Raw genomic sequence first — 17,496 nt, forward strand, 5'->3', positions numbered from 1 at the left:
ATATTTGACTGTAAGGTTGAACAATAGTTAATAATTGTCTTGAAAAAGAAAATTTCTCATAATTATTAGAGTTCTGAGCTAATAACACTGCCAAACACTGATACATGTCCTCATGATTTGCGAAAATGTGGCAAATAGAAGATAATAAAAATGGAAGATTGGCAAATAGAAAGCCAATGTAAAAATAAAAAATACAGCAAACATGGAAATACACTATATTGCCAAAAAATATGCCTTGAGAGCATTGACTTTCAAGGCAGGTGGGTTAAGGCTCACCTGCCTTCACTCACTTAAGTGACATCTCATTCCATAAGGCTCCCTTCATAGCTAGTGCAGCTTCAGCTTTTCTAGGAAGACTGTCCACAAAGTTTAGGAGAGTTTACGGGGATTTTTGACCATTCCTCCAAAAGCACATTTGCGAGGTCATATACAAGAAGCCAATCTCGCTCTCAATCTCCATTCTAGTTCATCCCAAAGTTTGAGGTGTGCAGGCCAGTCAAGCTCATCCACAGATGAGCACTGATGCACTCGTCTGTGCATCAGTGCTTTTTGACTCCTTGTCATCCACACCAGACCTTGCTTTGTGCAAGGTCCATCAAAGGTCCATCAAGGTCCATCTTTGTGCACATCCCAACTGTGTTTCATTGCTTTTTTTTTATACACCTATCGCCATGGAAGTGATTCGAACACCTAATTCCGATATTTTGGATGTGTGATCAAATACTTTTGAGAATATAATGTAGATCAGATGAGTAACACTGTGAACACACAAACCCCTCAATAAAAGAAATAAGCTACTGTGTGGCGCCATATTTTGAAACGGTGTATTGAGGAGAAGGGGAGTGGTAGAAGCTGCTCACCTGCTTCTGCATCGCTTCTTCTCTGTGCCTGGAAATGGAGAGAGCCTCTTTACATTCCTGCAGCTCCTTCAGCTGCTGCTGTAGGTGTTTCATTGCTATCTGACAGAAGATGGAGAGCTGAAGCAATGGAATGGAACTAACATTATGCTGGTGGGTGAGTGAAGCTGTACCTCCTGGCTGTTGAGCTTATTGGTCAGATCTGCCACCTTGGAGGATGACTGCTCCATGGCATGAGTGGCTTGCAGATACTCCTGCACCCTGAGTTGTTCAGTCTTCACACAGGAGAGCTGCTCTGCAAATTCTTCTTTCAGCCTGCAACGTCCCATTCAATTGTGTTTAATCACAGTGGTGATCTCGGGCCTCATGTATAAAGTGCACATGCGCACAAAAAAGGTGCGGTGCCATATTTTACAGTTTTGCTGTTTTTACTATTTATTCTTATAAATAGAATATTATTAAAATATTCCCCAATAACCACAAAGGACTCTCAGGGACGTTGTCTTTTTGAAACTCCTGGCTGAACGCTTGGACAACTTTATTTTGGAATTTTTCCTTTAAAATGTATTATTTTAAATTTTTGATCATTTAAAATAATAAATTATGAGATAATATTATGTGCCCTAAAAACATCTTTTAAATAAAATATATAACTGTTATTCAAATAACATGCCATGGTTATTGCTTCACCTAGTGGCAGCCTTCAGGGTATTTATTCTAATTTACATATGTGAAGGGCGGACCAGCAGCTGCATTCTATTTCCCACAAATTGAATTTATAAAGGATGCTTTATACATCTGATTTTGTTTTGCACCACACTTTTCTAAATTTGTCCGTAAGACAATTTTTAGTGTGAAACTGTGAACTCTTTCTTGCATGAGGCCCCTGTAGTGTCAGTAAGTTGATTCAGATATACAGACCTGCCTAGCTCCTCCTTTGCTTGAACTGCATTGGCCTTCAGTTCCTCCTTCTTCTGCTCACTCTGCAGCTGAAGCAGTTCCACACGCTGTCTCAGAGCCTCGTTCTCTTGCTGCAGTTCAGAGACATGGTTTCCTAACAGCAGGAAGGACATCCACCGGACAGGAAGTCAAAAGTAGAGCTCATGACCTCTACTGCCTCATTAAAGTAAAGGTACTTAAGGTAGCTTAAGTAGCCGTGAGATGGACTGGCAACCTTGTCCAGGATGACCCTGCCTCTCGCCCGTTGACTGCCAGAGACTTCTGAGTGAAGTTGGCCCCCCACCTTCTTCAAATCAGACAAAATTTGCGCTGGTTTGGGCAGCAAAATTTTTTGTTTGTGCTGCTTTGGCTTTGAAGATATTAATTAAAGTCTAAAGGTCAAAAGGTCAACCAGCCCCTCCCCCTTTCAAAAAAATCAAACAAAATAGGTGTCAATCAACTTGGCTATATTGGTGCAGCAAAAATTTCCGTTTGTGCTCCTATATTCTAAAGATATTAAGAAAAATGTTTCTAGATGTTTCATCAAAGGTCACTGATTTGAAGTCGTGAAAATAAGTGTTGATGATGACGGTCGATCATGAAATTGAAATGAAAACAGCAGACTAGATGTTTTGCTCCAGTCCTACCTTTTGTATTTCAACAGTACAGTTTGTCCAATAGGGCCATCTGGTGATCAGAAACTAAAATACAGGTCACTGATCATCATGAAAGTTGTGGGAAGTGTGGAAAATAAGACCTAGTGCCAAGTGAATTTCATCAAAATTAGAATATTCCTGGTCATAGGAGTAGTTTAATTTAATAGTTTAATAGTTGCTGAACTTCAGCATGATATTCACTGACCTTTGATGACCTCTAGAAATTTTTTTTTTAATATCTCTAGCAGCAGAAACCACCATAAACAATTGATTGACACCTATTTTGCTTGATTTCATAAAAGTGGGGGGGCTGGTTGACCTTTAAACTTTAATTAACATCTTCAAAGCTGCACAAACGAAAATTTCTGCTGTACAAACCTGCACAAACTAGCACACATGGGGTCGAGTTGATTGACACCCATTTTGTCTGATTTGACCTTTGATGACCACTAGAAACGTTTCTTAGATCTTTCAAATTCGACCAATAATGTTATGAAATGGCTTTTTGTGAGCCAATAAGAGCGACTTGAGCTCGTTTTGACATACCTGTACTCTTTTTCTGACCTGTAAAAGTCAGAATATTTCTGACTTTTCAACTAAATCTAAAGCCACCGATGTGACTTTATATAAGGCATTTGGGGTTTATTTTGACATGAATCTACAAGCTGCATTCATAACCACGTGCAATATATGCGTCTTTAATGTGTCAAAGTCAGGCTCTGTGTAATGATCATGCGTAATGATCTTTACAGGACTTTTTCTTACCAACGGAGAGCCACATTGTCAGAACGTGTCAAAACTGGATATGTTTCTGCAGCAGAACTTCACAACTCACAGGAGTGGATGATTATGGCTGTAAGAGTGCTGGCAAGTTTTGGATTTGAGAATACCGCAAACCTTTTGTCATCCGCTGCTATAGTCTGAGCAAGGAGATTATGAGTATGTTCTGAAGAGCGTACAAGGGATGGCAGGGGGGCAAAGAAGGAGGGGAGCGGAGGGTGGGGGGACATCACAGGGGGACTAGTTTGGCATGTAGTATGACCAGTATGACTATATTAAGTGATGTAGAGCAGAGTCAGACCTGTGAACACAGAGGGCTGGTAGGTCTTCTCATACTGAGCTGCAGGAAACCTTCCTGCTTGTGAGCTGCTATCTGCTGCAGCAGCAGATTCCTGCGCTCTGCTCTCTGCTGAATAGCTCTCTGATCGCTGGCAGGGCATAGACAGCATGGTTCTGGGCTCCCTCTGCAGCCTCTCTACGGTCCAGCTCGGCTCCTGAATGGTGCGGCTCCCGGCCAGCTCCTGGTTCAGCCACTCGATCCGGCCTCCAAAAGCCGCCTCAGCTTGGCGCTGGTGTCGCCCTGGACTCTGTTGTGCCTGGAAGAAGTTAGTTTATCAATCATTGAAGGGATTAGAAGTACAATACATTAAAGACCCCAGACCTTTCAGGTCGTCTAGTTCTGGTCTGGTCTGAATCCAGAACCAAAAATGTATAATAGATCTATTATATGATTTTATAATAGACTTCATATGAGATCTCTATAACTAAAGTAAATAAAGTATATCATTCACAATTTGGATGTATATTAGCTTGATAATTTTGATGATGTCATTTGGCAAAATGTTATGTTTATTTACATTGCATGACCAATAAACATTGTCATTGGAGCTATTGCTGAAGTGTGAAGCACCATAGATATCTGCTTTCTTCATCTTCAGTCATTCAGGCTGACCTTGTGTTTGAGCTGCTGCTGCAGAGACTCTATCTGGTCCTGCAGAAATTTGTCTTTCTGCTGGTGTCTGTCCTGGACCCGCCGCAGCTCCTCTTCCAGAAGCTGACATTTAGACATCCATGCATCTGACTTCGCCTTTGCCACCCTGGTCGCTGCTGAGGGCGGATGTTGTTTCAGCTGCTGCTCCAGTTCACATATCTGTTGCTCGTAGCGTAGCTACAGAACACAACACACATATACTCAGCATGTGCCGGTCCGTTTTCTGACACTTTCTTGCATCATACTAATCATTTTCTAATGACATAATTTTTTATGTTATTTGTTGTGATGAATTTAAATGAGAGTGTCAAGAGAATTTTGACCAAATAATTCCTTTGTATAAATAAAGGTTTTTACATAAGCATCTAAAAGTGACAGAGGTAGGCGTCATAGATTTTCTCGTGTTGCAGCTGCAGCTGTGACCTTGATCTGGTGGAACTGCTGCTCTATGGCCTTCAGGGTTCGCTTGGCCTCTTCATTGTGACTTTCCAGCTCAGACTCCAGCTGCTGAATCCTTCGCTCCTGCAGAACATTGACTGTGCTGGGGTGGTACAACCCGCTGGAGGTGGCCTTCTCCCCGCCAGTGGCCGTGGCTGCAGCATAGATGAGGGCTGGTAGCGAGTTTGGGTTGCTGCTTCGCAGGATGTGCTCCAATTCTTTGACCTGGTGAGCACAAGAGCAGTGAGCTGTACAGCAGATGCATAAAGGTGAGTTGGCTAGTCTTATAAATGTGGCTGGTGTGGATGAACCTGCCGCTGCAGATCCCGCATTCTCTGCACATAACTGCTTCTTTTGCCTACTTCCCTCTTCAGGTTTTCCACCTGGAACAAAAACAAGCTACTAGACACTGCCTGCAAGGCATTCTGCATACTCTACTTGAGTTGTAGCTAATAGCACAGTTTAGTTTTGTTTAAATGGTTCATTGGAACAGTCCCTCAGTGGCCAGGTTCTGATCAGACACGACCAACTGGAGGTTTAAGTAGATAGAAGAGAGGAATAAAAAGAAACAGAACCAAAGATCCAAGAAAACTTTCTATGTTAGAGAAAGATAAAGAGTTAATTAAAGTGATTTCTTTTTTTTTTCCAAAACGTTTTTTGCGGCGCTAGTTGCTCATATTTTTTACAGTAGACAGACAGAAAAAAGGGTGAGGAGAAGGGGGAAGACATGCGGCAAAGGTGACCAGGACCAGGAGTTGGACCTGTGACGTCCGCGTCGAAGACTGAGTCGTGCTAACCCCCTGCGCCACCACAGCACGCCCCAAAATGACTTTATCTAATTATTACACCCAAGACAAAGAGAAACTAAAATATTTCCCAAAATAAATTGGCATGCAGTCATGTATTATTTGTGTATACATACAGTACTTGGATTCAATTTCAACTGAATGTCTGATGATACTATCACTCCAAATAAGAAAACATAACCTGACAGTTTGAACATAGTCACATCTGCAGGGAAAAAATCCATATGAGACTCAGCTCAGAGACAAACACCTTTTTATCTCCACGGAACCTTACATTTGCTGTTCTCAAATTAAAGACAAAATTCCTTCCACAGTTTGGTCTTCATTTCATAAACACGCAGAATGAGGGAGAATCCCCACCTGTTCTTTGAGTTGGAGTATCTCAGCTGTTGCTGCTTTTAGCCGGCCAGCATCTCTGTCCAGCACCTCCTGGTTCTCTTCAAACCACTGCAGCTTGTTCTTGAGAGCTGCCACCTCCTCCCTGTGCTCCTGCTGCAGGCCCTGCAGCTCAGACATCTCATCTCCCCCTGAAACACATCAAGCCAGCAGTCTGTCTGGAAGGACTCTCAGCTCCAAGAGACCCAGGGTTTGAATCAGGTGATGCAGATGTTCATCATGTTAACAAGTTTAGGACTGAAGAATGGAGCCATGTTAGTACAAAGTTCAGCCATGAGCTGCTATGACCTGAGGTGGAGAAGGCCTGCGCTTTGGCCAGCTCCTGCTCCTGTTTCATCAGTTGCAGCTCCACTTGTAGGGACTGCTTCTCCTGCTCCAGCCTCCTGTTCTCCTCACACAGCCTGGCCTCGTTCTGCTGCACACATGCACACGAGCACACACACACGCACACACACACATTATACCGTATTTTCACGACTATAGGGTGCACATAAAAGTCTTAGACTTCCTTCGAAATGTGTGGTGCGCCTGTGTGTTGTTGTAAGGCGGACATGGTGTTCATAGAGAACATCATGAGAACGGGGGAGGTGTGGGCGTTGATTGCATATAAAAGAACGGGTATGCGCATTATGCAGAACATCGTTGTTTTAACAACCCTGAAAATGGCAGAGACACGCTTATGAATCACAGTTTAAACTGAAGTCCATCAGCTACGCAGAGAAACATGGAAATCGAGCAGCTGCGAAAGAATTTAAGATTAATGAATCAATGGGTCACAAGTGGAGGAAGCTGGAAAATGAGCTCTGACAGGTCAAGAAGACGCAGCTGAGTTTCCACAGACATAAGGCGAGGAAAGACTCGAGCGGGAGAAGCGTTTCGACGGTCACCATTCGACTAAAAGCAGTAACGCTAGCAGAAGAAATGAAAATGGAACATTTCCAAGGAGGTCAGCCTTGGTGCTTTCGTTTCATGAAACGGTGCCATTTTTCCATCCAGTTGCTATGGTAGCGCAGCAACTTCCAGCGGATTATAATGAACCATAAAATGCACCATACAATCACTTTAAAAACAAAGTTAAAGACCTGGTAGGTGTTGATTTGAGCCAACAAATCAGAGATGTGTTTAGTGTGATCCATTGTGCACACGTTGCACACAGGCCTGGAGCTTCTTCTCAGCTGCTCCCTGATGAAGATGGGAATCACAAACATTTTTGTGAGAAAAAACATTTGACAAAAATAAAAGCTCTTTCAGCTAACTGCTCTGTTGAGCAAACAGTTACCTGGTGTCAACCAGCTGGCTGAGCAGCCCCTGGTTCTCATTAAACATGGCGTCCTGATTGGCTTTACTCCTGCTCTGCTCAGCCTTCATCTCTACATAGAGCTTCTCATTCTCCTGTAAGACACATTCAGTGTTACTGCACACTGCCAGAACTTTCGTAGTCACTCTGAAGCACATATCCTGACTGTGTGGTTCAGGTCATTGTCATACTGGAAGATCCAGCAACAATCCATCCTCAATGTTCTTACTGAGGGAAGGAGGTTGTTCACCAAATTCTTGCAATACGTGGCCCCAATCATCCACTCCTTAATACAGTGCACTCGTCCTGTCACATGTGCAAAAAAACACCCCCAAAGCATGATGCTTCCACTCCCATGCTTTACAGTAGGAATAGTGTTTTTCTTCATCCTCCAAACAGAGAGTGTAATTAATGGTGCGTTGATACCAAAAGTGTCAGACGCGTCAAAAATGCGTCCAACGCTTTAAGTTCGATGCATGTGCACTTTGAATCCAGACGCTTGAAATTTTGTTCTACACCTAGTTTTGCACGTTCAACGCCTATGTGCAAAACGTCTGATGTCAAGGATGCATCAGACGCATCAACTCTATTCATTGTTTTCTGTTGAATGCTCTTCATGTTTCAAATACTCAAAACGCTCCACACTGTTCAAATTTGGCTAGACACTCGAAACGCACCACAATTGCACCTCCATTTACACTGAATGTAAACCAGACGCGCCTGACGCTCAAAACGCTTTTGGTGTACATGCACCTTAAGATCAAAAAAGTTCTATTTTGATCTCACACATAACTTAACTTTCTCCACATAACTTTCTCCTATGGCTCCTCTCAATCACCCAAATGGTCATGTCACAATAACAAATTTTACTGAATGAAAATGTGTTATTGTGTTTGTATTAGGTTTTGACCTATTAGGTTTTTGCAATAAACGATAATATTGTTGTTTTGAGACCGTTTTCAACTGATATAATGGTAATGACAAAAGACTACAAGAACACAAGAAAATTAATTATGAAATCATCCTGTTTTTGGTAGAAAGAGAGAAAGAAATACATCATGCCAATGGAAAATATTTAACTTGTTTTAATTTGATTATTGATTATTGTAACATACTTTGTCATGGACAAACTTAAGACGGGCCTAGACGTTTGCTGATTTAAGCAGGGGAACTTTCCTTGCCATGCATGATTTTAAACCATGACATCTTAGTGTATTACCCACAGTAACCTTGAAAACAGTGGTGCCAGCTCTCTTCAGGTCATTGACCAGTTCCTCCCATGTAGTTCAGGACTGACTTTCCATAGATTTCATCAACCCTTTTGGTGCATTTGGATTGGCTAGCACTGTTGCTGTGCCTGTTTCATTGGCTATCTGCTTGGACAGATGATCTCATATCCATCACTGTCTTAGAGACATTATGCCCTGGTGTCTGTTCTACAGTTCCCCTACGTCCATTGCCTGCACAACCTTTTCTTTGAAAAGTCAAAGTTGTTCAACAATCTGTTGGTAGAACATCATCTCTGCCCTCCTGATAGTTCCTTTTTTCCCCTAACCTACCATTTACCTCCAACACATCGGTGATCTTTAACTGCAATTACAGCATTTACACGTTCAATGTCAAAATCACATTCATAACCCTTTTTTAGTTTCTTTAATTTAGCATGCATTTATAATATTATTATAACCATAACTTATTAGTTATTCTTATTATAATCTTAATGTGAGTTATTACAGATGTTTTATGAAAAGAAACCAAGAATAATCTATTATTATAATTATTTGATACCATAGTTACAGTTACTTGGTTCTTGTAAGTGTTCCTACAAGTGTAAATATAAGTATATTATTGCAAGTAAAAAAAATTAATATAAGTATTTTACTTTAAATCTTATCCAATTACTAAAAATGTTTATATTTAATTCTTTAAGACTTTCTTGCTGTGAAATAAAGAATAGTCTCAACTATTTTTATAAATCTGCAGGCTGGAAACTTATTTCCTCTTTTTTCAGAAAATCTTCTCTTCCTGTTTCATCTCTCTCTGTCTGACTATGCTTTCTTATGATTAAATAGAAAAAAAGAAGTATAATTAAAGCAAAGTTTGCAGGAGAGGAACCTTTGGTTGGATCCTTCAGGCAGCTTCGAGCCAATGTTGCGCAACAACAGCCTGTAGCCCTTTCCAGCCTTGTGGCGATCTTCAATCTTGTGTCTTTGGACAGCTCTTCTGTCTTGCCATGTTGGCATTTGTCAGCTTCATTTTGAGTTCTCCTCTTACGGCAGTGTCTGAGTGTTCTGCAGGTGGATGCTGACAGATTTGATGTGTGAATCCTACCAGTATGGGTGTCCTGCACTGAAAAATTCAGACTTGTGCAACTATTTATTATGTGGAGTGGACAGGAGTCTTTATGCAGCTAACAACCTAAACAGGTGCTTCTAATTTAGAATAATAAGCAAATAAGCAAAGAGAAGACTTTTTAGGTCTTTGAAGTCCAGAATTTTTGCTGATTGGCAAGTGTTCAAATACTTATTTGCAGCAGTAACATAGAAATAAATTCTTTAAAAAAATCATACATTGTGATTTCCGGATTCTTTTTTTTTTTTTTTAGATTATGTCTCTCGATTATAGATTATGTCCGAAGATGAACATTTCAGACCCCAAAACACCGCTCTCTCTACCGACTTGTCTTGTACATTCTGCGACTCCTTCTCTCATTCCCAGTGCCGTAGCAAGTGCCACACCAGCGTCTGTGCTGCTCGCTTCTCCTCTTAGGTCCACGCTTGCCACTCTGGTTGAATGAACATTTGATTTTTTTTTTTTTTATGATTTCTAAGTGGAAGAACTTGAAAGTCGCAGGGTGTTCAAATACTTATTTTTCTCACTGTAACAGCAAAAGCCTCGGAGTATTAACTGCAGCGTCTGTAGAGTGGACGTCTGTAGATGAAATTTTTTCAGGTTTGAAAATCTACAATTTCTGAAATTCAAGAGTGGACCATGAGTGGTGGGAATGTGATGTGCTTCAGTGATAGACTTCTTTTATCATTTCATTAAATGAATTGTATATGCCTGGATCATTATGTCTACTTCTGGTGCAGAATTATAATGCATGTCTCATGTCAATGATATAAAAACTAGATTAAATGTTACATGTGTGTTCAGACTGCAGACTAATTGTGTTCTTAAAACCTTTTTTGGTCTACACAACACAGAGATAGAAGAGTAGTTAATTCCCTCTCTGTATGAAGAGAGGGAATTAAATGCGAATCAAGCTCAGGTTAACAACAGACATTAGGATATGTTCAGGAGGAATGGTTAGGGACAGACCTGCTGATAACCTTTGATGAGTATCTCCTGCTCCTTCATTTCTTTCTCTATTAGCTGGATTTTGTCCTCAGTGGCAGGATTTGCAGCCTCCAGTCGCCATCTCTGACTGGCTTCCTCTGTACTGCGCAGCTGAGTGGAACAAAGCAAACATTCACAAATGCGTGGGAATAAATGGGCACTGAATATCACAACAGTCCTGACTATGTTCATCACTCTGTGTGTTTGGAAACTGGTTTCCATGCTGAAGCTAGCTGAATGCTTTCAACTGCAAAACGACTGCTAACACTGCCATTATAACCCAGATCCAGTGTTGTGTGTGTGCGTCCGTGCGTGTGTTCGTGCGTGTTGGTTAGCCAACCAACAACCAGAAGGAGCCACTCTGGTTGAATGAACAGATTATGCCATGTAAACTGGTATTTATGTGAGTAAATATCAGCTGGTGAGTGCAGGTGAATACATAGTTTCTGCTAGAAACTATGTATTCTAATGTGAAGTGTGTTTTGCACCTTGCTCTGCAGCAGGTAGTTCTGTTGTCTTAGTGAGTTGGCCTCCTCAACATCATCCTTCATCATCTTCAGCTCGTTTTCCTTGTGGGCCAGCTGTGCTCTTAATGCCTCAATCACAGAACTGTCCTGGATTGTTTGGAAGTCAGAACACTAACTGAACAAACTCAACACAGGCAACATAAACCTTAGGTAACCAGCAGATCCAGCCCAGACTGACTGATTCTGTGTCATGTACACAACATGGCCTAACTGTACTGATGAGTGCAGGTGAATACATAGAATACATGATATTCATTGTGGTGAATTGTTGTCTTACTGCGATCTGAGGAGGGGCTTGTGTACAGCTGCAGTCCTGAGGCACAGCATGATGGAGATTGCTGGTGGACTGAACGGACGCCACTGGCTCACTGCTTACCCTCACACTTGTCTCTGCTGGCCAAACACACCATATGTTCACAGATACAGCCAACAGTATCATTATAAAGCAAATGTATCGTTGAGATGTTCAGGGACAACAGCGACCTGCAGCACCATCACTGTCTTGTTCTTGTTTTTTTGTAGATTTGTTTGTTGTAGGGGGGGCTTTGGGTGTGGGAGAAGCTTTGCTCATCTTCCCAGCGGCCTTGCTGTCCCCAAACCTGCCTCTGGACGGAGCAAGAAGAAGCTTCCTTTCAGACAGCATGCAGGAACGGAACACAGAGGAGCCCTGGGATGTCTGTGAAGGGGGATGTATAAAGCAATTGAATTTCAAAAGGAGCGTGCACGTGTCTGCTTTTCAGGGTTTGGCATGTTTTTTTGTTTTTTTTGCGTTGCCAACCAGTGACAGAGTTTGGGGAAAATGTTTATTCTGTTCCTGCATCAGTCTTTCCACTTCCTTCCTGATACTGGAGGTCAGGTCATGGTCGGGGTGTTCTGTAATTCTGTAGTGGCTCTGTCCAGGTTGCTCCAGGTCCATCGCTGATGGAGTCACACGTGGGAATGTCCTCAGTTCCTGACTGAAATCAGTTCATCAGATAGAAATGGCCATCATCGCTGATTAGATAAAAGTACAGTATACATGGTTCCTAGACAGCTGCTTCATACTTTCCAGTTGGTAATTAGTGTGGGTATATGCTGCCACTTCTATAAATATTAATTGATTGTTTCATGAAATCAAGGGAAAAAACCTGATGCATGTGTATCAAATCTCCTTTATTGGTTGTAAATGACATTATAAACTCCTTTAAGATTGATTAATAAACGTATTAAACAATCTTAGCTACGCCTAAGATGGTTTATCCAGTTCAATAATCAATCAATTGTGACACTGACTGTTCTTTCTTTCTTAGTCGACATCAGTAATAATGAGACTATATTATGCTTTATAATCCATCTGCGAGTTGTTCATGACAACTCGCAGATGCAAACTCCAGTTTGTATAGTGTGATAACTGTTTAATGTTTGGATATAGAAGTCCATGGATCTAACCTGACAGGCTGCAGAGTAAAGCCTTTGGAGTGGTCTTCTGCTCGTATGGGCCTAATCAGCTCCTCTGCTGTGGGTAAGTCTGAAACATTCAAACAGAGACATCACAGGACTCAACCTGGCCATTTCTAACTATCTCCTTAATCAAGAGAATCAGATTTTGACGACCGCTGTGTAAAATGCTAATCAAAAACATGTGCATTCTTATTTTACTGCAGAAAGCCCGAGACAAAAATTTTAGATTAGACAACTTAATTGTAAAATTGCAACTCAAAAGTGGAACAAATTTCAAAAAGTCGACTCAGAATCTATTAGGGGAATGTGGAACAATCTCAGCACACAAAGCGGATATCAGAAGATGTTTTCCATTTGCTCCCAAACTAATTAAAACTAATTTAATAGCTTATAGAATCATGTGCATGATGTATTATGGGAAACATCTGACCAAGAACTAAAATGTAAATTCAAAAAAATTGAAATGCAACCTCCACTGAGCAAGAAGTTAATCATAGTTTTCAAGATATTCTGTTAGAAACCCTGACTGAGGCAAAAAGTACTAAAATACTTTAACATGGGATCTAAGGAGAATCATTTTGGTGCAAAAATGACAATCCCACATCCTGAGCTACAGGCATGCAATATATTGGCTTAAACTGTCTATGATTTAAAAAAAAAAAAAGGAAAAAAAAAACAGTTGAAAGTTGATGTGAGAAGTGGTGTCTGACCTGAGCAATTGGTAGAAAAAGGCTGCAGAGACTGCTGAGAAAGAGACGATGAAGATACTGGCATGCCGGTCTTCCCTTCATCCTCTAGAGGGAGACAGTGGTGACTATCGCAGCCCTCCACAGAGTGAATCTGTCTGTAAGCTTCCTGAACAGACTCCACCTCTGACCCTCCACTCTGTGCATACAACTGGGCTGCACAGAAAGCACATTTAGATGGAGAAAATCTGGAAAAGCATTTTCTCCATTTTAAGACTTGACTTTATGTTGATGTTAAATCATTGGAACTACTTCTCAGTGCACTCTTCCACAGAAAAGGCTATTAATAGTATAATGAGATGTAATGTGATGATGTGCTGAAGCCAGTGCGTCAGAATGAGCAGGGACTTCTTCAAGAGACAGATGCTCAATTTCAGGGCATCAAATATCTTGAAAATCATGTTAGATATATGCAGCATTTTCATAACAACTGTTTCTCAGTTATAGAGAAATACTGAGAGAAATGTATTTCTCCAACATTTATAACATTTCTAACCAACATTTCTGGGACGTAATGCAACGATTTGCTGGATTATGTGTTCGGTGGTTTTTAACAAAGAAAAGTTTCAGTACCAGGTTGAGACCAGTTTGACTCAACACAACGTTTTTCTGCATTGAGCTACACACCCTAGCTCCAAAGATTGACCATACTTGGAAGCATTCTGCTCTAGTTTTATCTGACATATAAATATATGTCATATATAACTGGTAAAAAGGTCCTGGAAATGGGCCAGCTGTTGAACATTTGACAGTCACACCTAAGCAGTGAAACATTCATTCCCCTACCTCTTGCAAGATCTGGGGACAATTTAGAGTTCTGTGAAAGAGAAACAAATGTTGATTACTCAAACAAATTAAAAGAAATGCAGAAGTAATAAACCTACTTATTAGTGTGCTGTGATTATTTCAGCAAGACATGCAGCTGACTTTCTGTAATTATGTTCGTGACAGAATTTTAACAATTCCAGCCAATTGCTGGTCAATAAGACATTGACAATATCTAACCTAGCAAAAAAAAAAAAAAAAAAAAAAAAAAGCAATGATCAAGGTAGACTTTTTTTATTCAATAAGGCAGACAATACACACAGTGTACCAGGCCAGTATTAGAAGGAATTTCAACAAGTAGTGGAAACCAATTACTAATTCAGTTAATGTGATTTTATTTTACGTCTTCTTTCAGTTTCTGTTCATGCAGATACCATTGAGCTCAACTATATCTAGAGAATTATGTAAAAAGAGAAAAAAGTTGTGAAATGTTTTGGTCTCCATCACTTGGCTCTATTAAAGCTTATGTATTCATGTGCATAACTTGCACAACTATTTTAGACAGTACACTTTTATTTGTTGAAATGTTTGCATGAAACACAACCACAGTGAAAGCAACACTGTATTGGCTACTGCAATTCCTTGTCTGTCAGTCATTTGACAGATACACCTAAGCAGTGTGTCTGTAAAATGACACCCTGATTAGGTGATATTTCACCACTGATCTGAAATATTTGTACGGAAATACTACAATAATCAAAGCAAAACAATTAGTTTCCGAAGAAAAAGAGTTTGTTTTTCTCTTGGATTCTGCCCTCACATAATTAACTAGAAAACATAGTGGTGATCACATCTTGGACTGTGAAGCAAGTATTCAAGTGCTATCGACTGTACCTGTGTATCAAAAAAGTGCCTGCTAGTTCATTGGAAAGAAAGCATCCAGATAAGACCATCCCTAGTACTAGACATATAGACATGTTCCAAATTATACAACATATTATGGTCACACTTCACTCATCATACACTAACAATGATGAAAACTGTGTGTGAAATGCTTTAGCTTAGCTGCTATTATCCATTTAAGATAATTTTGATCTTAACAACAGAGAGTAAATAGAAAAAGTGATCTCATTAACATTTCATAATAAAAAATCTAAAAGGGGATTTATAGTTACAGCCATGCATAATGCATCTTAGATGAATGTTAACTAAGAAAGAAGATAAAATAGCTAGACAGTGAATTTTCAAACCTTCGCTTGCAACTCTTTTATGCCATCCTCATCTTCAAAATCTTCACTGTATTGTGAGGAGCCAGAGTGGGCTGAGAGAAAAGAGAGATGAGGAAACCCAGAGAGACTCAAACAGGGTTGTTCCTCAGAATTCCTACCTGAAGACTCTCCCACAGATTTTGCTGAAGCAGAAGGCTCCGCTGCTGGCTCATCCTCTTTCCTACAAGGAAACTATTTCATTGATTTCATCAACTCACACTCCAGGAACCAAGGAATCATCGTCACACAGATGGCTTTGTCATCATCTCCAAAGATCAAAAGTTGGTGCCGAAAAGTAATGTTAGAACAGTCAAATGACAGAGGTTTGTCATTTGATTTCTGTCAAATCCTCTATGGGGAGGTATGTTCCCCTATGTTCCCTGCACAGCAGAACAGCAGAACATACAGTACCTCCCACACAGGGAAATCTGTTTAAATTACAGTGCATTGTATCTGGAGAATGTTTACAAGATTTTTTTCAAAGACGAATCAACACCCTTAGCTGCTTCCATACCCAAGTTCAGTGCCAAAGGTAGAACGGCTTGAATCCAACTCTCTGTTCAGCTTGGAATAATCTATGACTGAAGAACCTCCTGCCTCTATCTGTGCAAAGAACCTGGCTTTCTCCTCCTCTTCCTCTAGAGTGTCCAGTCCCATAGCACTCATGTTCCCTCCTCGTGTCTTCGATGATTCTGCACAAAAACAAAAATCATCAGAAGGAAGTCTGAGCCATTCTACATTCCAATATTATTGCAGTTCATTTTAGTTTCCCACCAACTAGTTTCTAACTAGACCGTTGATTCTTTATCAGATGAACCAATGCCTCTTTCCTGACAATGATTTCAGACAAGTCATACATGTTCAAAGTTTAACATAAAGCTCCTTGACACCATCAGAGTGTGTAATCTAGTTTTTGCTTGATTAGTTTCTTTGACACCTTAAGGGGAACTGCTGGGATGGGAGGACTGGAGTTACAGGGGAGTTGCTTTCCATTTGTGAGTAATGTTTGTCATTGTACAAGGCTATAAGGCAACTTTAAATTGCCTTATAGCTCCTCCCTGACCGACTGCGAGCTGGATTCTATTGGAGGCTTCTTTTTATTAAAAAGCAGTTCTTCCTTTCCTATTGTCCCCACATGCTTCCTCACCATGATGTATTTCTTCCCATTCAATAACTCAATGCACTTGGCAGTTATTGAATGTGAAGAAGTCTGTTTAAAAAGAGGTCTGTTTAAAAAGACAGCAACACTGTGTGCAGTCTTGCCTGTGGTGTCGCCCATTCCAGAACATCTAGTGTCATCTGCCTTTTGAATAGGCTGGGAGTCCCTCAAAGACTTTCTAAAAGACTTTCCAGATCTTGGAAAAGCTGGAAATTAAGAATTAGTAATTGCTATCTGCCATGCAGGGAACATTTTACGAACTTTCTAATGCCCCTTTTCTTTAACAATGTTTATCTAACTCCAGCGACATTAAATAATTCAATCCATCTCTGATTGAATTCAGGGCTTAGCAGGTAATTGTTTACAGTAATCCACATAGACACCTAATGTGATGTCCTAGATGAGGAAACATTTACTCTGATTTTCAAGAATAAATCTACAACAAATGTAAAAAATAAAATACTACATATTTGTGCAAAATGCCACAAACACCTGCTCAGTGTTAAAGGTACTTTAGCCAATTACTGACAGATACAAAGGCATAGAACACATCAACTAAAGACAGGTGAGAACAAAAAGAATATAAAGGATATAAACACAAGGTAAGATTGTCTTTAGAGATAATAGACTATTCCTGAAAACAAGGCAGTTTGAGATTTGGAGTGAGATTACCGTCAATGCCTCTAAGGGGGAGTGCACCATCATTGTTAGCAGATGGAATGCCCTTGGCTTCATCAGGACACCTCTCTGGGACTTTCTGATGGGTTTCATGAGTGGGACATCTTTGACTTTCTGATGAAGTTCTTTGGGAAACATCAAAAGTCTTTGCTGTAGGAATCTTGTCAGATTTGATGTGTGAATCAGGAGTCTTGCTGCGAGGTTTGATAACAGGCTTTTGATGGGAATCACTCCTGACTGCTATAGGCAGCATGAAGAAAGAAAGAAAAAAGGGTAGAGAATTTTTGTGCTGCCTGAAGGTCATCCAACAGCCTGAATGTGTCATCTAAGCAGCACAGAACCTTTTTTTCTGATAATTGGTCAGTAAACCTGAATTTACCGCAATACAGGGGCTTGCAAAAGTATTCATATGTT

At 40.5% G+C, this 17,496-nt stretch overlaps 1 protein-coding gene across 18 annotated transcripts in view; it reads right to left on the bottom strand.

Annotated features, from left to right (window-relative positions):
* cep162 (centrosomal protein 162) overlaps positions 1 to 17,496 on the bottom strand; it is a 31,222-nt gene that overhangs the window by 1,608 nt on the left and 12,118 nt on the right. For 4 of the 18 annotated variants that reach the window (XM_055023164.1, XM_055023162.1, XM_055023170.1 and 1 more), the window contains 22 exons: positions 17,077 to 17,322; positions 15,760 to 15,937; positions 15,228 to 15,426; positions 13,999 to 14,029; positions 13,177 to 13,368; positions 12,455 to 12,533; positions 11,805 to 11,982; positions 11,510 to 11,702; positions 11,304 to 11,419; positions 10,988 to 11,113; positions 10,482 to 10,610; positions 7,143 to 7,255; positions 6,946 to 7,045; positions 6,152 to 6,278; positions 5,828 to 5,994; positions 4,973 to 5,044; positions 4,647 to 4,886; positions 4,185 to 4,400; positions 3,534 to 3,828; positions 1,779 to 1,911; positions 1,031 to 1,172; positions 861 to 959 (listed from right to left, as the gene is read on the bottom strand). In XM_055023164.1, the coding sequence (XP_054879139.1) occupies positions 861 to 959; positions 1,031 to 1,172; positions 1,779 to 1,911; positions 3,534 to 3,828; positions 4,185 to 4,400; positions 4,647 to 4,886; positions 4,973 to 5,044; positions 5,828 to 5,994; positions 6,152 to 6,278; positions 6,946 to 7,045; positions 7,143 to 7,255; positions 10,482 to 10,610; positions 10,988 to 11,113; positions 11,304 to 11,419; positions 11,510 to 11,702; positions 11,805 to 11,982; positions 12,455 to 12,533; positions 13,177 to 13,368; positions 13,999 to 14,029; positions 15,228 to 15,426; positions 15,760 to 15,937; positions 17,077 to 17,322 (3,371 nt within the window). Of the gene's footprint in view, positions 1 to 860; positions 960 to 1,030; positions 1,173 to 1,778; positions 1,912 to 3,533; positions 3,829 to 4,184; positions 4,401 to 4,646; positions 4,887 to 4,972; positions 5,045 to 5,827; positions 5,995 to 6,151; positions 6,279 to 6,945; positions 7,046 to 7,142; positions 7,256 to 10,481; positions 10,611 to 10,987; positions 11,114 to 11,303; positions 11,420 to 11,509; positions 11,703 to 11,774; positions 11,983 to 12,454; positions 12,534 to 13,176; positions 13,369 to 13,998; positions 14,030 to 15,227; positions 15,938 to 17,076; positions 17,323 to 17,496 lie in introns of those variants that run through there. The other 14 variants (XM_055023177.1, XM_055023166.1, XR_008605076.1 and 11 more) reach the window with 14 other exon arrangements.

This window comes from Poeciliopsis prolifica, unplaced genomic scaffold (genome assembly GCF_027474105.1).
Source record: "Poeciliopsis prolifica strain line A6 unplaced genomic scaffold, Auburn_PproV2 SCAFFOLD096, whole genome shotgun sequence".
Taxonomy (NCBI): Eukaryota; Metazoa; Chordata; class Actinopteri; order Cyprinodontiformes; family Poeciliidae; genus Poeciliopsis; species Poeciliopsis prolifica.